Source organism: Mobula birostris, chromosome 1 (genome assembly GCF_030028105.1).
Source record: "Mobula birostris isolate sMobBir1 chromosome 1, sMobBir1.hap1, whole genome shotgun sequence".
Classification (NCBI taxonomy): Eukaryota; Metazoa; Chordata; class Chondrichthyes; order Myliobatiformes; family Myliobatidae; genus Mobula; species Mobula birostris.
This window is the reverse complement of record NC_092370.1, coordinates 142,395,209-142,421,240: the sequence shown is the minus strand read 5'-3', so window position 1 is coordinate 142,421,240 and position 26,032 is coordinate 142,395,209. Positions and strand designations below refer to the sequence as shown.

Below are 26,032 nucleotides of genomic sequence, written 5' to 3'. Positions count from 1 at the left end.
TATGTATGAGTAGGATCTTGCTTAGACCAACCTGAAATATCAATTATACTGTTTTGGAGGGGGCATAATCTTTATGAATGGGAGAATATATTTAAGTGGATTAATTGCAGGTTCTTATTCTGTATTCTTGTTTTTTTTGTCTCTTCATTAAGGATATTGACAGACTTGAGAAACTGCAAATAAAGGTTTTGAGGTTTAATAACAAAGTGGAAAGGCTATTTTCTTCGGGGAAAAGAAAACATATGCAAAACTGTTTGGGGTAAAGGTTTAAGCTGGAAATTTCTTAATAATTTTATGGATATCAGTGACATTAAAATATCCACAAAATTTCATGATAAAAACAAGTTTAATTTGATTATCTCAGGTGTGGAATGTGTGACGAGCGACACTTGGAGGTTGCCCCCAGCATATCCTAAGGTTGTTTTGGATGTTAACACAAATGATTCACCTCACTATATGTTTTGATGTTCGTTCATTATGTGCAACATTGTACGATCTAGGCAATCATGGTCGTTCTTGGCAATTTTTGCTACAGAAGTAGCTTGCCTTCTTCTGGGCAGTGTCTTTACAAGATGGGTGACCCTAGCCATTATCAATACTGTTTAGAGGTTGTCTGCCTGGCGTCAGTGTCGCATAACCTGGTCTTGTGATCTGCACCAGCTGCTCATACGATCATCCACCGCCTGCTCCCTTGGTTTCTTGTGACCCTGCTTGGGGGGCTAAGGAGGTGTCACACTTTGTCCAAGGACGACTTGCTGGCTAGCGGAGGGAAGGAACACCTTACACCTCCTTTGTTAGAGACATATCTTCACACTGCCACCCAATGTTTTGATGTAATTGTGATAAATAACTGAATCTAAATATGAAGTACAACCACACCTTGTTTTTTGGTCAAAGGCTTAAACAAGGTTAGGGCTCAGAAGTCCAGCTACACACACTTACTGGCCATAATATTAGGTACACTTATAGACCTGCTCGTTAATGCAAATATCTAATCAGCCAATCAAGGGCAACAACTCAATGCATGAAAGCATGCAGACATAGTCAAGAGGTTCACTTGTTGTTCATGCCAAATATCAGAATGGGGAAGAAATGTGAACTAAGTGACTTCATGAAATGATTGCTGGTGCCAGACAGGATGATTTGAGTATCTCAGGAACTGTTGATCTCCTGGGAATTTCACACACAACAGTCTGTGGAGTTTACAGAGAAAGGTGCCAGGAGAAGTAAGGGGAGCAAGTAGTTAGAGCAGGGTTTCTCTGCGGCAATTCCCCTGAGCAATAAGAATACCCCTTTGGATACTGGGAATGACCCATCAGGGCACAGCAGTAGCAGCCAGGCCAGTGGCACTTTTGCTGGCTCTGAGGCTCAGCAGCAAAGTGTAACGTCAGGCAGAGTGGTAGTGATAGGGGACTTGATAGTTAGGGGGACGGACAGGAGATTCTGTGGTTGAGAAAGAGTAGTCAGGATGGTGTCTTCCTCCCAAGTACTAGAGCCCAGGAACTCTCAAAGCAGCTCTAGAAGATTCTCAAATGGGAGGATGAGCAGCCGGAGGTTGTGGAGCACTTTGGTACCAATGACATCGGTAGAAAGGGGGAAAAGGTCCTGTGCAGTGAATAGAGGGAGTTAGGGGAGAGGTTGGAGAGCACGACTTTCACGGCAGTAATCTCTGGATTACTCTCAGTGCTAGTCAGGGCAGGAATAGGATGATGGCACAGATGAATGAGTAGTTGAGGAAGTGGTGCAGGGGGCAGAGTTTCAGATTCTTGATTATTGGGGTATTTTCTGGGAAAGGTATGACCAGCACAAAAAAAAAGATGGGATACATCTGAACCCGTTAGGGACCAATGTGCCTGTGGGCAGGTTTGCTAGAGCTATTGGGGAGGGCTTAAATTAAACTGGCAGGGGTATGAGAAGCAGAGTGATAGGGATGAGGATGGGACAGTTGGCATTGTCTGAGAGGATGGACAAGCAGACGATAGGGCAAAATTATAGTCAGTGGAATGAGGTGAAGTGTAACATGGGGGCAAAATTGAAAAGGGCGATGAATACAGGATGGAAGGTGTTATACATGAATGCACAGAGTATATGGAATAAGGTAGATGACCTTGTAGCATGGTTAGAGATTGGCAGGTATGATGTTGTGGACATCACTGAGATGTAGCTAAATGAAGATTATATTTGGGGTCTTAACACCGAAGTATACATCCCGTATCGATAGTACAGGAAGGTAGGCGGAGAGGGGGTGGGGTGGCTCTGTTGGCAAAAAATGAAATCAGATCCTTAGAAAGAGGTGACATGGATCAGAAGATGTAGAATTCATGTGGGTAGCCTTAAGAAACTGTAAGGGTAAAAGGTCCTGATGCGAGTTATATACAGACCCCTGAACCGTAGCCAGGATGTGGGAAATAAATTTCCACAGGAAATAGGAAAGGCATGAAATCAGTCATGGGGGATTTCAATATACATGTAAATTGGTAAAATCAGGTTGGTGCTGGATCCCAAGAGAAGAAATTTGTAAAATGCCTAGGAGATGGTTTTTTAGAGCAGCTTGTGGTTAAGCCCACTACGGGAACAGAAATTCTTGATTGGGTGTTGTGTAATGTACCAGATTTGATTAGGGAGCTTCAGGTAATGGAACTCTTAGGAGGCAGTGATCATAATATGAGGGAATTTGCCAAGCTGCTTGAGAGAGAGAGCAAGTCATATGTAACAATATCACACTGGAATAACAGGAATTATAGAGGCATGAGAGAGGACCTGGCCAAAGTTGATTAAAAGAAACACTAGTAGGGCTGACAGCGGAATAGTAATGGTTGGAATTTCTGGGGGCACTTCGGAAAGCACTGGATAGACACATCCCAAAGATGAAGAAATATTCCAAAGGAAGGATAAGGCAACCATGGGTGAGAAGGGAAGTTAAGGACAGCATAAAAGCAAAAGGGGGCCTAAAACATAGCAAAAATGGGTAGGAAGTTAGAGGATTGAAAAGCTTTTATAAACCAACAGAAGGCAATTAATAAAAAAAATCCTAAGGAGTGAAAAGATGATATATGAAGTTAAAATAGTAAGTTAAAAGAAGATACCAATTTTTTTCTGGTATATAAAGAGCAAAAGAGAAATGAGAATGGATATTGAACTGCTGGAAAATGACACTGGAGAGGTCGTAATGAGGGACAAAGAAATGGCAGAGGAACTTAATAGGTATTTTGTGATATTCTTCACTGTGGAAGACGGTAGCAGTATAACAGAAATTTCAGAGTGTCGGTGGGGGGGGGTGTAGAAGTGAGTGTAGTTGCTATTACTAAGAAGAAGGTGCTTGAGAAGCTGAAAGGTCTGAAGGTAGATAAGTCACCTGGATCAGATGGACTACACCCCAGGTTTCTGAAAGAGGTAGCTGGAAAAGTTTGCAGAGGCATTAGCAATGATCTTTCAAGAATTGCGAGATTTTGAAATAGTTCTGGAGGACTGGAAAATTGCAAATGTCACTCCACTCTTTAAGAAGGAAGGGAGGCAGAAGATATGAAATTAAAGGCCATTTAGCCTCACCTCAGTGGTTGGGAAGATGTTGGAGTCCATTATTAAAGATGAGGCTTCAGGGTACTTGGAAGAGCATGATAAAGTAGGCCAAAGTCAGCATGGTTTCATTATGGGGTAATCTTGACTGAAAAATCTATTGGAATTTTTTTGAGGAAATAACAAGCAGGCTAGACAAAGGAGAGTCAGCGGATGTTGTTTCCCTGGATTTTCAGAAGGCATTTGACAAGGTGTTTCACATAAGGATGCTTAACAAGATAAGAGCCCGTGCTATTACAGAAAAGATATTAGCATTGATAAAAGATTAGTTGGTTGGCAGGAGGCAAAGAGTAGGAATAAAGGGGGCCTATTCTGGTTGGCTGCCCATGCCTAGTGGTGCTTGGCAGGGGTCAGTATTGAAACCACTTCTTTTCACGTTAAATGTCAACATTTAACGTGAAATTCATATTTGGATAATGAAATTGATAGCTTTATGGCTAAGTTTTGCAGATGATGGACAGATAAGGGGAGGAGAAATTAGTATTAAGGAAGCAGGGATTCTGCATAAGGACGAACAGTTTGGGAGAATGGGCAAATAGGTGAGAGATGGAATATTTTGTAGGGAAGTGTATTGCCATGCGCTTTGGTAGAAGGAATAGAGGGGTATACTATCTTTAAATGGGGAGAAAATTCAAAAATTAGTGGTGCAGTGGAACTTGTGAGTCTTTGTGTGAGATTCCCTAAAGGTTAACTTGCAGCTTAATTGGTGAGAAGAAAGGCAAATGCAATGTTAGCATTCATTTTGAGAGGACTATAATATAAGAGCAAGGACGTGATTCTGAAGTTTTTTAAGGCATTGGTCAGACTGCACTTGGAGTATTGTGAGCAGTTTTGGGACCTTTAGCTACAAAACTTGTGCTGGCATTGGAGAGGGTCCAGTGAAGGTTACGAGAATGATTCTGGGAATGAAATGGTTAATGTATGAGGAATGCTAGATGGTGCTGGGCCTGTACTCATTGAGGTTTAGTAGTATGAGGGAGAATCTCATTGAAACCTATTGAACATTTAAAGGCCTAGATAGTGGTTGTGGAAAGGAAGTTTCCTGTAGCGGGTGCATCTAGGACTAGAGTTCACAGACTCAGAATAGAGGGCTGTCCATTTATAACAGATAAGAAGGCATTTCTTTAGCCAGAGGGTGGTGAATTAGGGGGAATTAATTGCCATGGACAGTTGTTGAGGCCAAATTATTGAGTACATTTAAAGCAGAGTTTGATAGGTGCTTGGATAGTCAGCACATCAAAGGTCATGAAGAGAAGGCCGAAGAATGGGGTTGAGAGGAATAATAAATTATCCATGATGGAAATGCAGAGAAGACTTGATAGGCTGACGTAGCCTAATTCTGCTCCTATGTCTTATGGTCATATAAAAACATCCATTGAGCAGCAGTTCTGTGACAAATATCTTCTGCACAATTTGCTTTTCCACTCAACTTAGTATCATCATCAAACTTAGATACACCACATTTGGTCCCCTGTTCCAGATCGTTAATGTATGTCGTGAACAGTTGCGGGCCCAGCATTGACTCCTGCACTCACCACAGATTGCCAACCAGAGTAACACCCATGTATCTCAACTCTCTGCTCTCTGTTAGTTAAGCAATTCACTATCCAAGCTAATACATCACCCCCAACTCAATGCATCCTTATCTTATGGATAAGTCTTTTATGTGGCACTTTTTATCGAACGCCTTCTGGAAATCCAAGTAAATAACATCCATCTGTTCCTCTCTATCCACTGCACTCATTATATCCTCAAAGAACTCCAGTAAGTTTGCCAAACAGGACCCTCCTTTGCTGAATTCATACTGCTTTTTCCTAATGGATCCATTTCTTTCCAGATGCCACGCTATTTCTTCTTTAATGATAGCTTCAAGCATTTCTTCAACCACAGATGTTAAACTAACTGGCCTATAGTTACCTGCCTTTTGCCTACTTCTTTTTTCGAACAGAGGCCATCTTCCAATCTGCCAGAGTCCAGAGAATTTTGGTAAATCATCACCAAAGCCTCTACTATAACTTCTGCTATTTCTTTTAGTACCCTGGGATGCATTCTACCAGAACTAGGGGATTTATCTATTTTCAGATCCACAACAGTAGTGTGCAGAACGGAGGGTCTTCACTCGTGTGTCATAAGAGTGCGGATTGAACTGCCAGCGCAAGTGTGCATGCGAGCTCAATCTCAACATTTAGGAGAAGTTTGGATAGGTACATGGATGGTAGGGGTAATGGAGGGCTAAGGTCCCAGTGCAAGTTGATGGGAGTAGGCAGATTGAATGGCTCGGCATGGAGTTGATGGGCTAAACGGCCTGTTTTGGAGCTATAATTTTTTTATGACTCTATGGCTCTATAACAGCATCTCCTAACGTAGGACATGTCAAATCCTGAAATGCATGGGCTACAGCAGCAGAAAATCACAAACATACACTTAGTGGTTTCTTCTTTAGGAGGTACTTAATAAAGTGATGTATCTATAAGAGTATCTCTGTAATAAGCTTAAACATTGGAAGATGCACTGAAAAACTGTTATCATGGTATCCCAATTTAAATAAAGATAATAGAAAAACTAGTTTGGCATTGAGTTTGGAATCCAAACAACTGTTGGAGAATAAGATGACACAGATATTTTAGTGGCTGAGACACAGTCTGCCACCCAGCTCATCCTACCTGACTCCCAGATCTCTGCTTCTGGACTATCTTCCTCTAAATGAAAAGAAGACAGCAAGGAAAGAAAACAAAGAATGCAAACAGAATGATGATGTATAAATAAATATAGTTGCACTATATTATAGTTCAACTATAGTTGGATTAGTATCAAATTAAAATGTCCAGCAATATAAGCATGGCTGAAAGAGATGTTCATAGCAAAGTTGCCCATAAAAATAATTAGCCAAATACACCTCTTGCATAATTTTTACACTTTCATATTGAACCAAAATGCAATTTCTATTTATGTTGTTCTTATATCTTCCTATAAAGTTGTTACATCTTCAGATGTCTTTTTGAGAAATAAACTTATTCTGCCATACTCATGTTGTGATCTTAAATGAAACACATGGGAATTTTAGGTCAGAAAAGAAGTTCCGGCAACTTACTTATTTAAAACATTTGTTTATAAGAATGCACAGTGTATTTTACTTGAAAGGGGGAAAAGAGAAGCACCAACAAAAATACACTAGAAGCAATATAAGTTGTTATCTATTCAGATGAATACACTAGGAGGAAAGAATATAAAGAGGCAGACCTGAATTTCTCCCATTAGGTGATTCCAACTTTTCTGTGATCACAAAAATGCAGGACAAAGATAATGAGGATGAGCATGAGTGATGTTTTCAAAAGACGAAAACAAAACTGATGAAAATAGACTAATGGTGGGATTTGTCTGACACCTTTCAGAAACAAGTGCTAGTATAACTGGAATACCAAAGGGATAGATTGGCTTTGGGGATGAAAGAGACCCACAAGTAGGCAAATAAACAGAGTTTCTGTAGATGCTCAATGGGCAGCATCAACCCTTCTTATTCAAATAAAGTCAAGGTTGGTGCTGTAATAAAGGTTGTAAATTAACAGCCATTGACACTGTTCTGTGCAGATTTACTTTGGTTTTGATTTATGCTATCACTCTTTTCTTTCAAATGTTTCATATTTACCCACTATCTTTAAACAAGTGAAGCTTAAGATAAGTTTTGATTTGAAGTCTAGATGTTAATGTAGCAGTAGGAAACTGAAGTACATTTGTCCCAGAGCATATAATGACATGAAATGAGCAACCTATTAAAATATCAGCCTGATTCCCATGCTTTTATTAAAGATTAAATGTGGAAATTTATGAGGCTCACTTTTGTCTCAAGATTCTTTGAAGATCAATCTATCATTTCTAATATATGTAATGTAATTTAAAATATTACATAAGTTTTACAAAGCTAAAACAACCAATCAATGTGGCTGAAATTCTCATCTGAAACTCCATCCCTCATTGCAAAACTATATTCCGTGATGCAGTAATTAAGTTAGTTATTATGCAACATTATGGTTAGTCTGCAATCTGTGGTACAGATCTTTTAAAATTAATGCAGTATATATATATATATAGTTAATACTGTATTAAGAAGTGATACTGCGCAACAGAGTATTCATCATCATTTTTTAAAATATCTTTTGATATAAAAAGCACAGATTAAAAAGCTTTCGGTGATATTTGGCTCACAATTGATGAATTATTTGTTTTTAGTTTCTATTTTGAAAAAGTATTCATAACAAAAATCAAACTATATTTGTGTAATTCCTTATGGTATTGCAGGTCAACAGGTTTAATGGAAGTGAGTTGGGCTTTTAATTATCAAGTTGTTAAGAAAGTAGTAATGAAAATTTACTTGCTGCTTTAAGTGCTGTCAGCAAACAACTTAGCACTAGATTGAACTGAGCTGAAACTGAACATCCCAGGACTGTTTTGTTGACTTTGTGTTATGATGTTTTATATTCTATGCTTTTTGCTTGTTTTTTTTTGGCCAGTTGCATGATGTGTTCTTTTCTTGCCTGATGGGGGTTTGATATTTTTCTTTGAACGGATTCAACGTTTTTTCTTTGCTTTGTGGCTGTCTGTGAGGAAGATGAATCTCGGGATTGTATACTGCATACATACTTCGATAATAAATATACTTTGAATCATTTGAATCCTTAAATCAGAACTGCTGTTCTTGTATTAATCGGACAAGTTAAAGCATTGTAAGTGAACAGATTGCCTAAGAGATCTGTAATATCATTGATGACAAAATCACATCTCCTAGCATTAGGTTTCAGCTTTAATTTGTGTTCTTACCCCAATTCCCACGTTAGGATTATGCTATAGGATGGAATGGATGCAGTATGGGTGTACTGTGGTACAGTAAATAGTCTCACAGTAACACAGACTTGGGTTCAGTCCCGATTTCCAAAATTGTCCGTGTGGAGTTTGCACACTCTCCCTGTGACCATTTGGATTATCTGCAGATGGTTCTGTTTTTTCCCACGTCCCAAAGGCAGGCCTTTGAAAATTGCTTAGTGTGTGGGTGGTAGAATCTGAGGTGTGTTTATGTCAAAAAACGGTGTGGGGAGAAAAATGAATGGATTTAATGTAGGGTTAGTATAAATGTGTAGTTGATGGTTGGCATAGATTCAATGAGCCAACAGGTATGTTTCCTATACCTCCCTATGACTTTATGCCTCGACAATCATAAAACTATTTGAAGAATTATTCCCATGTTGCAACATACAATCATAACACTAGGAAAATGAGATAAAGTGCTCATTATAATTACTAGTTCTACCTTTAACCTGACTTATTAAGAATAATGGAAGTTTATTATGTTGCATTCTTCTATCCCTCTCATTTATTAAACTAAATCCACTGCACCAAAAGGATTTTGAATCAGCTTGGTTGCCCAAATATCTACAACTCTCTAGTTGAAGAATATTTACAGAGAAGTTTTACAAGATATACCATAGACTGGTAGTAACTTAACTGTGATTTAGAGTGATGTTCATTATTGAACTGACTCATGCTCAGTCAAATCTGCTGACTGCATTTGGCCCACATTTTTAAAAGCTTTAAAAAGCACTATCAATCGCAAACTATAGCAGTAGACCTTCAGTTATTTGCACCTTGAAGACTTTAAATCTTTTTTTTACCAGTTATTAAACATCATAAAAATGGTAAATCTTTAATTTTACAGTATTTACCATTCTAATTGAAAGTGATTTTACATTTCATGTTAATTTTTGCTGATTAGTATGAGCAATTTTACAACACATTTCCATGCTGGTGCAGTTTCAGTATAAAGCAGCCAGGTGTCATACAGCAGAGCTGAGCAAATTGAGTTTGCTCCTTTCTGATACCATGCCTCAGTCACAGAAGAGAATCTCACTCCATTCCTTTGATCTGGATTAGTTCCCAGAGCTGGAAAACTTCCATCCAATCCACTGCTGCTTCAACAAGTCCCAACATAAATACCAACTAGACACCCTTTTTTTAGTGGTCATTGCATATTTTGAAGTTGTTAATACACATCTTTAGTATGTTTGATGTCTGCATCTTTAGTATGTTTGATAACTGAAGTTCTATTGTATTATAATGCACAACAGAATTAACCACTTTTTGAGAATATTTGGCTCTATATACCACAGGACAAATACAAAAATAACACAAGTGCGTTCCTACCATGCCAGATTAATTAAGCACACAGTAAAAACAGTACAGGGAAACACTTATAAGCAAATGTGTTCATACTGCACAGAGTGTAAGAGTGTTCCTACTTGGAAAAAATAACCTCTTAGAATGCTCTGTTATAAAAGTTCTTTTATCAACCTCAGCAGCATTCTATCATATTGGCAGTCAATATAAATGAAATAAAAGATCTTCTTTTACAATATTAATTTAAACATGCATCAATTTGAATTTACTCAGTTAAAAATGAAATGTTATCAAAGAACTGATTGTGCAATTTCCCTTTTGAAATTCCACGTAATAAAGCTTATTTTTATATTTTGTAATAGCATCAGATGCACTAATCAAATTAAGTTAATACTTAAAATTTAGGTTTGAACTCTACTTCAATATTCTGATCCTTTGCCTATCTCTACATCAGAAAAATGGAATATTTATAGCTTAAATTATTGTAAGACAGTAATTTATGAACTACATAAAGGCAAATTTACATGATACACTATGTGAGGAGAACACATCACTCATACACCCAGTATAAGAAGCATGGAACCTAAATTCCATTGCTAATTACGTAGTCTCATGCTTTTCATAGTTTTAACAGCCTGACAAACCTGGCTCAGAAAGCCGCCTCTGCTTTGACCTGTTATCAACTATTGTACCATTCAATTTCCTTTGCTGGTCTTCCCAGGTAACTTCTAGGTAAATCAAATGGAAACATAGCAGAAAATACATTTTAAATCTAAAATAAAAGGGTTATTTACTCATTTAAAAGTTGTAAACAAAGCCATAATTTTGCAAACATATTTGTAGAAGACATGGGAAAATTTGTATTCAAAAAAAGTAAAATCAAATGTGTTTCAGTAAGTTAGTCTGTTCAGACCCTACAATGATTATAAGTAACACTGAAGCAAGAGAATGGTTGAAAACAAATCTACTCTTCTGTTGTAACTTTTAACTTGAATAAGAAAGTGTTTGGGTAGCCGGGTAGAGATATGTCTCAACCAAAGGACGTGTAAGGCACTCCTTCCCTCTGCTGGTCTGCAGGTTACCCTTGGGCAAGTTTTAGCACCTGCTTAGCACCCCCATCAGGGTCATGTGAAGCCATGGCAGCAGGTGGTTGGTGGTCGTATGAGCATCTGGTGCACATCACAAGTTCTTGTTACACATCCACTGATGCCAGGCAGACAATCTCTGAACATTATTGATCATATCTGGTGTCACCCGTCTTGTAGAGATGCTGCCCAGAAGAAGGGGCAAACCACTTGTCAAGAACCATCATGGTCATGCCAGACGACATGACACCTAATTATGATAAAGGAAATGGTAGGTCTGCTGGAAAAAATGGAATTCATTATTTTCTCCCTTGCAGTGAGTTCAGAGACAAATTTGTCCAATATGTTGCCATTATAAAATTTACGTGGGCTTCTCAGACCTAAGTTTGATGTACAGTATATGTCAATGTCAAGACTATAAACAGGCATTGTGAATTAAGGATAATTGCACAGTTCTTTACATTAGGGTTGAGTATCAGTGAACGGCCTATTAAGTGCATTGAGTAATCTATTGAGCTCTACTTAAAAAATCTGCCACTTGCAACATACTTACCATGATTATATTGGCATGCTTTTAGAGTGGGAACCTCAGGTTAGTCTTTGCAGCAACTAAAGGCAAGGTGGGGAACTCTTAAGATGATGGCAAGCACTGTATTCCCGAACCCATAGACCCATATATATATATATATATATATGAACACCTGTTCCTATCTCAAAGAGCAATGTTACCGTGAGTTGGGTTGACCGAGGCAGTTGCGACTGAGACGTATCTCCGAATTCAAGTCACACAAAGGTCCCAGTTTAACCTCAAAATTATTCCAGGCAAATGTTGCTAGATATGAATATCTCAGTCCACTACTTAGCTGTGCATCAGGGTGGTCCCTGATGTATCATTTGCATGCAGAAAAGTCTCTCCACTTTTTATTTTCAAAGAGCATTTATCCCCATATAGAATTTTCTGTATTACCAATGTCCACCATGGAGATTATGATCAACTACACTCATAGATTGACTTGAGCTCCCTTTAGTACGCAGATCTCCATAGCAAAGTAATCTTTGTCCATGAGAAGGATATTGTCAAGGTCAATCTCATTGCTACTGGAAGTTTATAAGACTCCTTCGTTATAAAGGAATCCACTCGGCCCAGTTTCCTGCATTGACAGCACTGCCGTGTCAATATTGAGCACCAAGGGCTTTGCAGTGGATTCTAATTTCTATTCCTGTTGTCACTACAATGAAACCCATGGTACAAATAAGATCCAAATTTGTGGATGTAGGGCAGCACTTTGGTTCCAGTGATCATAACACCATTAGTTTCAACTTAATTATGGACAAGGATAGATCTGGTCCTAGAGTTGAGGTTCTGAACTGGAAGAAGGCCAAATTTGAAGAAATGAGAAATGATCTAAAAAGCGTGGATTGGGACAGGTTGTTCTCCGGCAAGGATGTGGTCGGTAAGTGGGAAGCCTACAAAGGAGAAGTTTTGAGAGCGCAGAGCTTGTATGTTCCTGTCAAGATTAAAGGCAAAGTGAATAGGAATAAGGAACCTTGGTTCTCAAGGGATATTGCAACTCTGATAAAGAAGAAGAGAGAGTTGTATGACATGTATAGGAAAAAGAGAGTAAATAAAGTGCTTGAGGAGTATAAAAAGAGCAAGAAAATACTTAAGAAAGAAATCAGGAGGGCTAAAAGAAGACATGAGGTTGCCTTGGCAGTCAAAGTGAAGGATAATCTAAAGAGCTTTTACAGGTATATTAAAAGGATTGTAAGGGATAAAATTGGTCCTCTTGAAGATCAAAGTGGTCGGCTATGTGCGGACCAAAAGAAATGGGGGAGATCTTAAATGGGTTTTTTTCGTCTGTATTTACTAAGGAAACTGGCATGAAGTCTATGGAGTTAAGGGAAACAAGTAGTGAGATCATGGAAACTGTACAGATTGAAAAGGAGGAGGTGCTTGGTATCTTGAGGCAAATTAAAGTGGATAAATCCCCAGGACCTGATGGGGTATTCCCTCGGACCTTGAAGGAGACTAGTGTTGAAATTGCAGGGGCCCTGGCAGATATATTTAAAATGTTGATGTCTACGGGTGAGGTGCCGGAGGATTGGAGAGTGGCTCATGTTGTTCCTTTGTTTAAAAAAGGATTGAGAAGTAATCCGTGAAATTATAGGCCGGTAAATTTGATGTCGGTAGTAGGTAAGTTATTGGAGGGAGTACTAAGAGACAGAATCTACAAGCATTTGGATAGATAGGGACTTATTAGGGGGAGTCAACATGGCTTTGTGCGTGGTAGGTCATGTTTGACCAATCTATTGGAGTTTTTCGAGGAGGTTACCAAGAAAGTGGATGAAGGGAAGGCAGTGGATGTTGTCTACATGGACTTCAGTAAGGCCTTTGACAAGGTCCCGCATGGGAGGTTAGTTAGGAAAATTCAGTCACTAGGTATACATGGAGAGGTGGTAAATTGGATTAGACATTGGCTCAATGGAAGAAGCCGAAGAATGGTAGTAGAGAATTGCTTCTCAGAGTGGAGGCCTGTAACTAGTGGAGTGCCACAGGGATCGCATCACAGGGGGGATCTTATTGAAACATATAAAATCCTGAAGGGATTGGACAGGCTAGATGCAGGAAGATTGTTCCTCATGTAGGGAAGTCCAGAACGAGGGGTCACAGTTTGAGGATAAAGGGGAAGCCTTTTAGGACCGAGATTAGGAAAAACTTCTTCACACAGAGAGTAGTGAATCTGTGGAATTCTCTGCAACAGGAAACAGTTGAGGCCAGTTCATTGGCTATATTTAAGAGGGAGTTAGATATGGCCCTTGTGGCTAAAGGGATCAGGGGGTATGGAGAGAAGGCAGGTACAGGGTTCTGAGTTGGATGATCAGCCATGATCATACTGAATGGCCGTGCAGGCTCAAGGGGCTGAATGGTCTACTCCTGCACCTATTTTCTATGTTTCTATGTTTCTATGGATCAGTGCTGGGTCCATTTTTATTTGTCATCTATATCAATGATCTGGATGATAATGTGGTAAATTGGATCAGCAACTTTGCTGATGATACAAAGATTGGAGGCGTAGTGGACAGTGAGGAAGGTTTTCAGAGCCTGCAGAGGGACTTGGACCAGCTGGAAAAATGGGCTGAAAAATGGCAGATGGAGTTTAATACAGACAAGTGTGAGGTATTGCACTTTGGAAGGACAAACCAAGGTAGAACATACAGGGTAAATGGTAGGGCACTGAGGAGTGCAGTAGAACAGAGGGTTCTGGGAATACAGATACAAAATTCCCTAAAAGTGGCGTCACAGGTAGATAGGGTCATAAAGAGAGCTTTTGGTACATTGGCCTTTATTAATCAAAGTATTGAGTATAAGAGCTGGAATGTTACGATGAGGTTGTATAAGGCATTGGTGACGCCGAGTCTGGAGTATTGTGTTCAGTTTTGGTCACCAAATTACAGGAAGGATATTAATAAGGTTGAAAGAGTGCAGAGAAAATTTACAAGGATGTTGCCTGGACTTGAGAAACTGAGTTACAGAGAAAGGTAGAATGGGTTAGGACTTTATTCCCTGGAGCGTAGAAGAATGAGGGGAGATTTGATAGAGGTGTATAAAATTATGATGGGTATAGATAGAGTGAATGCAAGCAGGCTTTTTCCACTGAGGCAAGGGGAGAAAAAAAACCAGAGGACATGGGTTAAGGGTGAGGGGGGAAAAGTTTAAAGGGAACATTGGGGGGAGCTTCTTCACACAGAGAGTGGTGGGAGAATGGAATGAGCTGCCAGATGAGGTGGTAAATGCGGGTCCTTTTTTAACATTTAAGAATAAATTGGACAGGTACATGGATGGGAGCTGTATGGAGGGATATGGTCCGTGTGCAGGTCAGTGGGACTAGGCAGAAAATAGTTCGGCACAGCCAAGAAGGGCCAAAAGGCCTGTTTCTGTGCTGTAGTTTTTCTATGGTTTTTATGTTTCTATCTGAGGAATATAGCCAGGAGAGCAGATATCAGCACAAAGAGCAGGAAAAAGACAAGAAATCACAGCAACATAATGATTTGGCATGATGAATGATGATGTGGCCAGAATATTTACCTGATCCTACCATCCAAATGTTAACTACCACAGAAGTAAATCCCCCATCAAGAATACCATATGGGCTTCTTGTCTACCCTACCCTGATGTATGATTGTCCATGTAGCAAAAATTAGATGAGTAAGATATTTTCACCAATGATGAAGGAGCTGAGAGAGTACAGTTTTCCTGAAAGCCATAGGAATTTTGACTGCCCACCACTGACTGTCACCAGAATGTCATTCAAATACCCAGCAACCTTTTGTCTACTGCTTATGAATTCTGTAAACAAAAACTACAGCCACCAAAATACAGGCATTGTACATGCCTTGGATGAGAGGGTCACATTACAAGATCAAATGAAGAACATACAAGCATTTACTTATTGAATTTATTAATCAAAGCAGGTATTACCTCACAAAGATAAAATGGTGCCTTCGGGTGTTCCTACATCCATCAACATACCATCTCAATCAGTTATGAATGAATTATTACAGAATACTGATAGCCTATTGTAAATTAGCCAAAAACACTGGATTCTCATGGTAAGTGGAGCTCTGATTACCTTTTAACTTAACCTCCGTTCTCAACAATGATTGTGAATTCCCCCCAATGATACCTTACAAAGTTACTGGGTGGAGTTGTTCATTGCGCTCCAAAACCAAACATACTGCTTGAAGCAGTGGTGGGATACTGAAATGCTAACCTCCAAAGTGGGGACACTGTCTCACGTTCCACAATCTGAGCCTCTTACAGGGCAAGGTGGGCTAAGATTTTCTCACCGGTAGAGACCCAGACCAATACTTCTATTGCTTCAACACATCCAGTAACCCATCTGTCTGCTCGAATCCTACTCCTGTTTTCAACCGAAAGTCAGCACTCTGCTCTATCTGAGCAATAGGCTCTCTTCGTGGAAAAGCATCTTGACCCGGAGGGCATCTCCTGTCCTTGTGTAACAAATGAGTTTATGTGTGACATATCACTGTTTCTGCAGAACAACATCTCACTGTTGGTGGCATCCCCTCTGCTCATGGCTCTTGGAAAACAGCAAGTATTCTCCTTTTCTTGGAGAACAGCTATCTATTTACAGTTGGCATTAATTTGTTCTTGGAGAATGGCAATCTGCTCATGGGCAATGAAAAGATTGCCAAGTAGACAACAATTTGTTTCACAGGTGATCTTCTTTGTGCTTAGAACAGCTCAAGGAAGCAATCTTTCTTGGATGGTGACAAGCTAGTCCCAGCAACTGGAGGGCAACAACCTGATCACAGCCAGTGAAAGGAAGGACTGCAATGCTCCTTAAACAGGCCAATCCCTAGCTAGCACAGGGGAGCAGCTTTCGATGAACAGGCAAGATGGACACTGTGACAAATGAAACAGATGATCCTTGGTCATTTGAGTAATTGTGGTGTGGTGTACTTGGAGAAATCAGTTTACAGGTGACATTTCTCTTCTGCTGAATAGCAAACTCCTTACACGTAACACAGCTGCGCTTGATAGCAGCAATTTTCTCACTGGTGGCAACCATAGTACTCAACACTTTAGGAACAAAGCTGATCCCTGGTGACAGACAGCAGTTCTAACTGGGTTGACCTGGGCCTGCCCAGAGGCAACAAAACTACATATGGCCCTTGCTGCTGCCAACCACAGTAGATACAAGAAAATAAAGTTGTTGCCAGGCCTTAGTGCTGAAGTGAGTAGGTTAGCTGGCATGTTTTTCTAGCTTAGTCTGTCTTCCTGAAAGAGCTGGCTTTTGACATCCACTATTCTACTCGCCATCTTATCTTCTTGGTCAGGAAGTACCGAACACCTTGGTGCATATTCCTATCAGTTTTCTTATCTGAGTTCTCTTGAGTACTGACGTTTGGAACCCCACCTCTGATAGTCTGTTACATCAGCTTTCCCACAGCATCCAGTTTTCTCTCCCAGGCTACATGCCTTTTAGACATGGCTTCTTCTTGCATCTGTAAAGCCATTATCTGATAGAGTGCTGAGAAAAATAACAGTGGTGTACATGATCACCAACATGGGGCAGCACAGTAGCGTAGTGATTACAGTACAGGTGACCTGGGTTCAATTCCTGCCACCTTCACCCCGTGACCATGAGGGTTTTCTCCAGGTGCTTCAGTTTCCTCACACATTCTGAAGACCTGCCGGTTGGAAGATTAATTGGTCATTGTAAGTCGTCCTCTGATTAGGTTAGGATTAAATTAGGGATTGCTGGGTGGCGTGGCTCAAAGGATTGGAAGGGCCTATTCCACACTATGTCTCAATAGATAAATAAATAAAGTTATCATGTTTCTTTCCTTTCTTCTGCTCCTTCTTATTAACAGTTGAGACAGCAGTTGAAACTGGTAGTTTAGTACTATAGTCTGTAATGATAAATCACAAGAAAGATGAACAGTGTGCCTTGTGCCTTTTGGCAAATGGGTCATTGTGCACATGGATAAATGACCATAAGACCATTCAGCCCATCAAAGCAATGAGTGTTGATCAGAGCTGTCAAAGTGGGATGGATGAATAAAGAGTGCGAGATTTGTGTAACTATGGCAGAGACATTGTCATATGTCATATTAATGAGGAGCTGTGGCTCTTGCCTTGATATATCTCATAAGGCCATGGTATCCTTTCCTACTCTGATCTAAGTTGCATAGTGTATAGCTCAAGGAAGTCAGAATCTTTATAACTGCAAATGTCCTTTGCAAATACCCACCTTATTGATACCATCAGGGAATAGGTACAGGTGCCTGAAGATGCACACTCAACATTTTAGGAACAGCTTCTTATCCTCTACCATCAGATTTCTAAACAGTATATGAACATTATCCCACCATTTTGCTCTCTTTGTGCACTATTTATTTATTTTTTAAATATTTCTTGTTGTAACTATACTGCTGCTGCAAAACAACAAATTTCAAGACATACTTTATGTCAGTCATAATGAAGCTGACTTGGATTCTGATATGCACGACTTCACACCTGACATTGCACTATTCACAAGAATTTCTAAGTCTCAGTCAGTAAACTAAAGTATTTTCCTAACTTTTGCTGTTCTCTCTTCTTCGACATTCATGGTATCTGTTGGTGCTGTTGGCTTGACCCCTAATCACTGAAGCCCTGTCACCTCACCTGCATGGCTCACTGCTGAACATTCAAACAGCAGCTACCGAGACCTATCGAGAGCTATTCGCTTGAAACATATAAAACAGTACAGGCCCTTCGGCCCACAATGTTGTGCTGACTTTTTAACCTACTCCAAGATCAATCTACCACTTCCCTCCCACACACATTGTATATTGAAGGACGTTGAACTAAAATACTCCTGGAAATTTCCACTATCATAGTAATCCCAACTATTTGCAATGACTGGCACAAAGCACACACACAACAATTTTATAAAGCAACACACACAAATTCTGGAGGAACTCAGCAGGTCATGGAAATGAATAAATGGTCCCTGTTTTGGGCCAAAGCCCTTCATCAGGATTGGAAAGGAAGGGGCAAGATGCCGGGGGAGGAAGGGGAGAGGGGAAGGAGGCTAGCTGGAAGGTGATAGGTGAACCCAGGTGGGTGAGAAAAGTCAACAGCTGGAGAAGAAGGAATCAGATGGGAGAGGAAAGTGGACCATAGGAGAAAGGGAAGGAGGAAGGGACCCAGGGCAAGTGATAGGCAGGTGAGGAGAAGTAGAAGGCCTGAGTGGGAAATAGAGGAAGAGGGGAGGAATTTTTAAAATAATTTTATAAAGCTGTAAAAAGGAATTAAAGAACCTCTGGGAAGGTTTGTGTAGCTGGTAAACATCCATCTCTTAGAAATTTCACATTCATTTGATGCTAAACACCAGTATTGAGGAAGGTAACAAAATGGGTGTACATTAACGATGTCAGATGATACCAGAGGAAATAGAATTTACACTGCTACTTTATACAAGGCTATATGATCACACTGGCAGAAAACAAGCAGGTGAGTTGTTAAAGGTCAGCCTATTAGCTCCAGGCTGTGATATTAACCTGCATGACTGAGCCACATAAATGTAAATTGTGCTTCTATCACACCAGTGTTAAAACCAATGTAATTTTAACCCGGGCTTGAAACTAGATGAGACCATCCAGTTAATCTGAAACGTCTTCCTCAGTGCCCTCTATATCCATCCACTGAACCCAAAATGAATACATGTGAGCTCCTCCCCATCATTTTCTGACCACTAGTGAGTGGTTCTTTGTTATACACTCAGTGGCATTTTATTAGCTACGGACACACCACTGTTGTAATGCATGGTTATTTGAGTTACTCTTGCTTTTCAGTCAGATGACAATTCTCCTCTGACCTTTCTCATTAACAAGGCATTATTGCACACAGAACTGCCACACACTGGATGTTCTGTATGAAAATCTCAAGAGATCAGCAGTTTCAGAGATACTCAAACCATCCTGTCAGGCACCAACAATCATTCCACGGTTAAAGTCACTTATATCACATTTCTTCCTCATTCTGATGTTTGGTCTGAACAACAACTGAACCTCTTGGCCATGTCTGCATGCTTTTATGCATTGAGTTATTGCCACATGATTGGCTCATTACACCCTCATTAATAAGCAGGTGCACAGGATGTACCTAACAAAATGGCCACTGAGTGTATTGTCTTCAATTGCTGATATCTTCTCAGTGCCTTTCACATTGGATAAGCAATATTTGAAATCACTGTGGCTTTTTACTGCCCAAGTTTGGGCAGGAAATCAGTTTACTAGAGCAGTTAGGATGTTATGTTGAAGTTGCATAACACGTTGGTGAGGCCTAATTTGGAGTATTGTGTGCAGTTCTGGTCACCTAACTACAAAAAAGTATCAATAAGCTAAAAAGAGTACAGATAAAATTTATGTAGCCAGGACTTGAGGAAAGGTTGAATAGGTTAGTATTTTATTTCGCAGGGTGTAGGAGAATGAGTGGAGATTTGATAGAGGTATTATGAGGGGTATAGATAGGGTAAATGCAAGCAGACGTTTCACATTGTGGTTGGGGTGAGACTAGAATTAGAGGTCATGGGTTAAGGGTGAAAAGTGAAATGCTACAAGGGAACATGAGGGCAGTGAGACTGTGGAATGAGCTGCTGATGTAAGTGGTGGATGTGGGTTCAAGTTCAACATTTAAGAGAGGTTTGGATAAGTGCATGGATGGGAGGGGTTTGGCAGCTTTCGTTCACGTGCAGGTCGATAGAACTAGCCAGAATAATAATTTGGCACAGACCAGGTTGGCCTGAGGGTCTGTTTTTGCACTGACTCAGTTTCCAGTATGATCAGGATATAATTTTCCATCCTGATAACAAGTAGAAAGGAAAATTTGTGGCACTTATTTTGCTTCCTGTTTCTTGGTTTTCCTGTGGCTCCAGATGAATATAATACCTATGAGATGTATTCAAACCTTCAGGAGAAGCGGAGACCGCTGCAGGAGTTTCCTTTCAAGAATGATTAATGAAACGAATGCCTTTGGTGTTTTTAACTTCAAATTCACAGGGCATTTATTATTTTGTAAAAGTGATGCCTTATTGCAGAGCAGAGTGGAACTGCTCAGTTATTTTCTCAAAGCTTATTAATGGTTCCTTTGCTCCATATCTCCACCCTTCTGAAGAGGTTGGTGTCATCTGGTATATATTCCACCTAGCTGATTGTGTATGCTGCCATACTGTCCTGCTCATCTGTAAATTGAAAGTCACCATCTGCTGGCTTATATATCTCTCCGGTATTCAACAACAGGCAATGAAAAAGAGTGCCGATTGTAAGATTCTGTGCTTCTAATTTAGGTGGTGCCTTAACTGAAGCCTCAGCCAGTTTGAGAGCAAGTAAGGATGAAATGGTGCCTTGCAGGAATGGAGAAACTTCAGATAAGTAAACAAATACAGTCTAATCGTAATCCTTTCCACACTTTGCTCATCTGGGAATGAAAAACTGAAGCTGAAATTGTTTGTGATCTGTTTTTATGCTGAATTCTGGCTATATACTTCAAACCTGCTTTCTTCAAATGGTAGACCAAGTGGCAAGGATGAACTAAAAATAGGTCAGCAATAATTAAGTCATCCACAGGATTCCTCACAGAGTACAGTTCGCAGAACATGAAATGAGTAGGTTGATTACATACTGAACATTTACACTAATCCTATGTTTGTAATGCTCTGCACATTCTTATCAAAGCTCCTCAGATTCTACCACTCACCTATTCACTACAGTGGCCAATTACAATACCAGCATGCACACCTTCAAGATGAGGGAAGAAACTGCACAGGGAGAATAAGTAAAACCCACATGACCGGAAACCAAGGTCAGGATTGAACCAGAACGCTGACTGCTGTGAAGCAATGGTTTTACTAGTTACACCACCGGGCTGCCTACAGTAGCAGTGTGCAATCCATTTCTTTGAAATATTTGCTGGATGTACTCTGTGAAACCTGTAGGAAATGTAACTAGCCATAAGACCTCAAGCCATAGGAGCAGAATTAGGTCTTTAGGCCCATTGAGTCTGCTCCACCATTCCATCATGGCTGATTTATTATTCCTCTCAATACCATTCTCCTGCCATTTCCCCATAACCTTTGACACCATTACTAATCAAGAACCTATCACCCTCGCTATAAATATACCAATAACTTGGCCTCTATAGCCATCTATGGCAATGAATTCCAGATTCACCACCCGCCAGCTAAATAAATTCTTCCTCATTTTGTTCTGAATGGATGTCCCTCTATTCTGAGGCTGTGCCCGACGGTCCTAGACTCCCCCACTATAGGAAACATTTTCTCCACATTTTCTCTGTCTAGGCCTTTCAATATTTGATAGGTTTCAATGAGATCCCCCCTCCCTTATTCTTCTAAACTCCAGTGGGTACAGGCCCAGAGCATTCAAACACTCCTCGTAAATGGCCTTTCATTGCTTTTATATTCTAGTCCACTTGAATTTTAAAGCAGTATTTTGATAATGCCTAGATAAATCAGTTTTGTTAGAAATATTCATTGGGGGGGTGGTTTATTCAGTACAATCAGTAAGCTCCAACACTTCTCTTCAAAATAGTGCTGTAAGATACTTTACTTTATACTTTATTGTCGCCAAACAATTGATACTAGAACATACAATCATCACAGTGATATTTGATTCTGCTCTTCCCGCTCCCTGGATTACAAATATTAAAAATTAAAAATATTAAAAATAGTAAAAATTAGTAAGTATTAAAAATTTAAATTATAAATCATAAATAGAAAATAGAAAAAGGGAAAGTAAGGTAGTGCAAAAAAAAAACGAGAGGCAGGCCCGGATATTTGGAGGGTACGGCCCAGATCCGGGTCAGGATCCGTTCAGCAGTCTTATCACAAAATGCACAAGATGCACCAAACCAAGCAAACAGGCCATCAATTTATATCTGGGACTTAATCATTGAAAATAATATGGGTTTAGTAAGTTAATGGGCCACACAGGTGTAATAGAGCTTTGGGCCAGAAGGGCCTGATACCATGTTGTATCCCAAATAAAAATTAATCATAACCTGATTTGTACTGAAACCAATATCGAGAACCTTGGTCTGGTCAGGAGAAAGCAACCACGTTCTGTGCTCCTGCTGGAAAACACATGCTCGTGGATATAGTGGTCTACCAAAGAGGTGTGATAGATGAACATCTCATTTGTGAACAAACCTGTTTTGGTCAAGAGATCCCCTCTCCAAATTTCAGCTGAATATTTCTGCATTTGAAAGAACAAATGGAGAATCAGCAAGTGCAATTCAAAACAGGGCCTGTGTCCTAGGGACAAAGAAGGGGGATTTTCCTGACCTGCTTGGGACAGCTGCGAGGCAGGGGGTAGTTAGATTGGTGGCAGGATAGTACCAGAGCTATAAAATATAAAACGGTGATGTTACCATAAGGCATAGGAGCAGAATTAGGTCTATTGAGTCTGCTTCACCATTCAGTCATGGCTGATTTTATTTTTCAACCCATTTCTCCCACCTTCTCCCATAACCCTTAACCTCTTACCAACAAAGAACCTATCAATCTCTGCCTTAAATATACTCAGTGGCCTCCACAGCCTTCTGCAGCAAAGAAATCTACAGATTCACCATGGTCCTTCTGAACTCCATTAAGTATAGTTTAGGGACATCAAACATTTCCTGGGGTTTTCCAAATTGTTTCTGTTATATTACTTGAAAGGTGTACAATTTCTGCAATTCAGGTTTTATGTATATGAAGACAAGTTTAAACTGCAAGAAGAAATAAAACACTTATCGAGTGTAATATCCACATACTGTATTATCCAATGATGAAGTGGATAGCAAAGAATAAGATGAAGATTTGGTGGAGAGAGGTGTACAATCTTGCACGGTAATGGTAAAATATGATTGTGCAATTTATAAACACAAGAAATTCTACAGATCATATACACAAGGAAGTCTGCAGATGCTGGAAATCCAAAGCAACACAAGCAAAACGATGGTGGAACTCAGCAGGTCAGGCAGCATCTATGGAAATGAATAAAGAGTCGATGTTTTGGGCTGAGGCTCTTCATCAGGACTCCCGATGCTGGAAATTCTGCAAATACTGGACGTCCTGAAGAACACACACAAAGTGCTGGAGGAACTCAGCAGGTTGGGCACCATTTATGCCTTTCCATAGGTGCTGCCTAACTTGCTGAGTTCCTCCAGCACTTTGTGTGTGTTACTGTTTGTGAAATTAATTTTACTTTATTTCGAAAGGTAGATGAACTGTAATACCAACCTATGATGACTACACCTAGACCATCTTTGTTTAATTTGCACCACATTTCTTCAAAGAATGGTTGTATGGAGAAATACGTTATCATTTTTGCAATGGGAATGAAAATTCCATTGAGCGTTAGGTTGGCACATGCTGAAAGGATCCCTGGTTGAATTTTGGAGTGACATGAAATGAACCCCAAGTGGTTGTCAGGGTCATTTGCATTAGGAAAAAAATGATTTCTAACTGGATAATGCTGAAATAAACAGCATTATGCAAATGGATTTTTGGAGCAGAGGGAACATGTTGCACAAGACACTGTGTAGAGTTTATGTGCATTTGGGATGAGTACATTAATCTTCAGTGCAGAAGGTAAACGGATTATTTGAACACTGCCTGGCTATGCTCTCAGTGACGCACATGCACCAGTGAAAAAACAGAGCTGATTGCTAACCTATTTCAACCACTTAAAAACCTTTCCTGGTAGCGGTAGAAGAGAAAAACATGACATCCATAAATAAAGATAATAAAAAGTGTACACAGTCATCCATCATCATTCCAGGTACTCTGATAATTGAACATGCTATATAAATTAGTATTACAGTTCATCTACCTCACAAACTATAGTAAAATAAATTGCACAATGCATCTTAAGCAAAGCATATGCAATCATCATCATCATGAGCCTGCATAAAAGGGATCATTTTTGCATATTCAGCTATTAAAAAGATTAAATTGCACAGCTGCACGGAACAAAAACACTTTAAAGATCTAATGTTTTTCTCCTCACTTCGCTAGAGTGCTGACACCAATTGAATCACTCATTGCAGCGATCAATCACCATTAGGACTGAGGGTTCCACTCTGAAGCTGATCTTTTTTTCAACAAAAAGGGCATAAGCCTAAAACAGCATTTGGTATAAAATTTGACAGAACAAAGATTGCACAATAATACAAAACCATCATGTTAACGATTTACTTCACAGACAATTTTAAAATGTTAAAATTCTATAAAAGTACTCACATAAACTGACTCTAACTTGCTTTGTTTAAATTTCCTTTATAGGTGATTATAGTCATTTACTTATCTATTCATGATCATAAAAACCGTATTTTCTGGAAATATCAGCAAATTTAATATAATACTTTGCTAAATCTGAAAATACAATGTTCTTTGATTATGTAAACTGTAAAAATAGAAAATGAAACTGACTCTTTAAAATAAGTAGATTAGTTGTGCAAGGACTGCTGGGGAAAAGAGCTGATTTTATTCAAAGATATATTAATTAGTTCATTAACAATATCTTTGAATCAACACTGGATAAATGATAGTGATCATGAAAGTATCTGGTAAATGAAAAATGTTTGTATTTTTGTACTTTACAAGAATCATACCAAAGTAAAAGCATGACAGTGAAATGCTGGAGGTGTACAATAGAGTGATCCAAACCTAATGGAAACAGAAAGCCAGGATTTTTTCATGTTTCTTTTCAATATTTGTTCAATGGTCAGATGAATACTATTAAGAATAGATGTCCTTTCTTGATATTTTGTCTAGAAATAGAAGAAATACTAGCTTTTTCTTTTAAATGCTGATATATAGGTTCACCAGATTGATTCCTGGGATGGCAGGACTTTCATATGAAGAAAGACTGGATGAACTGGGCTTGTACTCGTTGGAATTTAGAAGACTGAGGGGGGATCTGATTGAAACGTATAAAATCCTAAAGGGATTGGACAGGCTAGATGCAGGAAGATTGTTCCTCATGTTGGGGAAGTCCAGAACGAGGGGTCACAGTTTGAGGATAAAGGGGAAGCCTTTTAGGACCGAGATTAGGAGGAACTTCTTCACACAGAGAGTGGTGAATCTGTGGAATTCTCTGCAACAGGAAACAGTTGAGGCCAGTTCATTGGCTATATTTAAGAGGGAGTTAGATATGGCCCTTGTGGCTACGGGGATCAGGGGGTATGGAGGGAAGGCTGGTGCAGGGTTCTGAGTTGGATGATCAGCCATGATCATAATAGATGGCGGTGCAGGCTCGAAGGGCCGAATGGCCTACTCCTGCACCTATTTTCTATGTTTCTATGTTTCTATTTTAGTTTTTATATTTTGCGATAATTTTCCTTATTTTGACATTATGCTATGTAAATATAGGTCCTCCGTGCAATACATTGAATGTTGTTCATACAAAATCTTGTTAGTAATTCAGCTACCAAGGGTATAGTTATTAGAACATCTTACATCAAAAATATCACCGTAATGTTATATAGATTATGTACAGTACATAATCTACAGATTCAAAATAGAGTCAATGTAAATTCTGTCTTTATTATCAATTGCAGTGAGCCACACAATGACACTTGTGTGGAAATTTTGGAAGGAAAACTTATTACAATAGAAATTTCCCTGTGCTCA

General features: G+C 39.5%; 1 protein-coding gene across 23 annotated transcripts in view; it reads right to left on the bottom strand.

The window, feature by feature from the left end:
- The window catches only part of rims2a (regulating synaptic membrane exocytosis 2a), a 1,105,394-nt gene that overhangs the window by 231,230 nt on the left and 848,132 nt on the right, over positions 1-26,032 (bottom strand). Inside the window, exon 21 of one of the 23 annotated variants that reach the window (XM_072262744.1) lies at positions 6,817-6,858. The exons of the other annotated variants lie outside the window; for them this stretch is intronic. Within the exon in view, the coding sequence (XP_072118845.1) occupies positions 6,817-6,858 (42 nt within the window). The remainder of the gene's footprint in view (positions 1-6,816; positions 6,859-26,032) is intronic. 23 annotated transcript variants of the gene reach the window in all.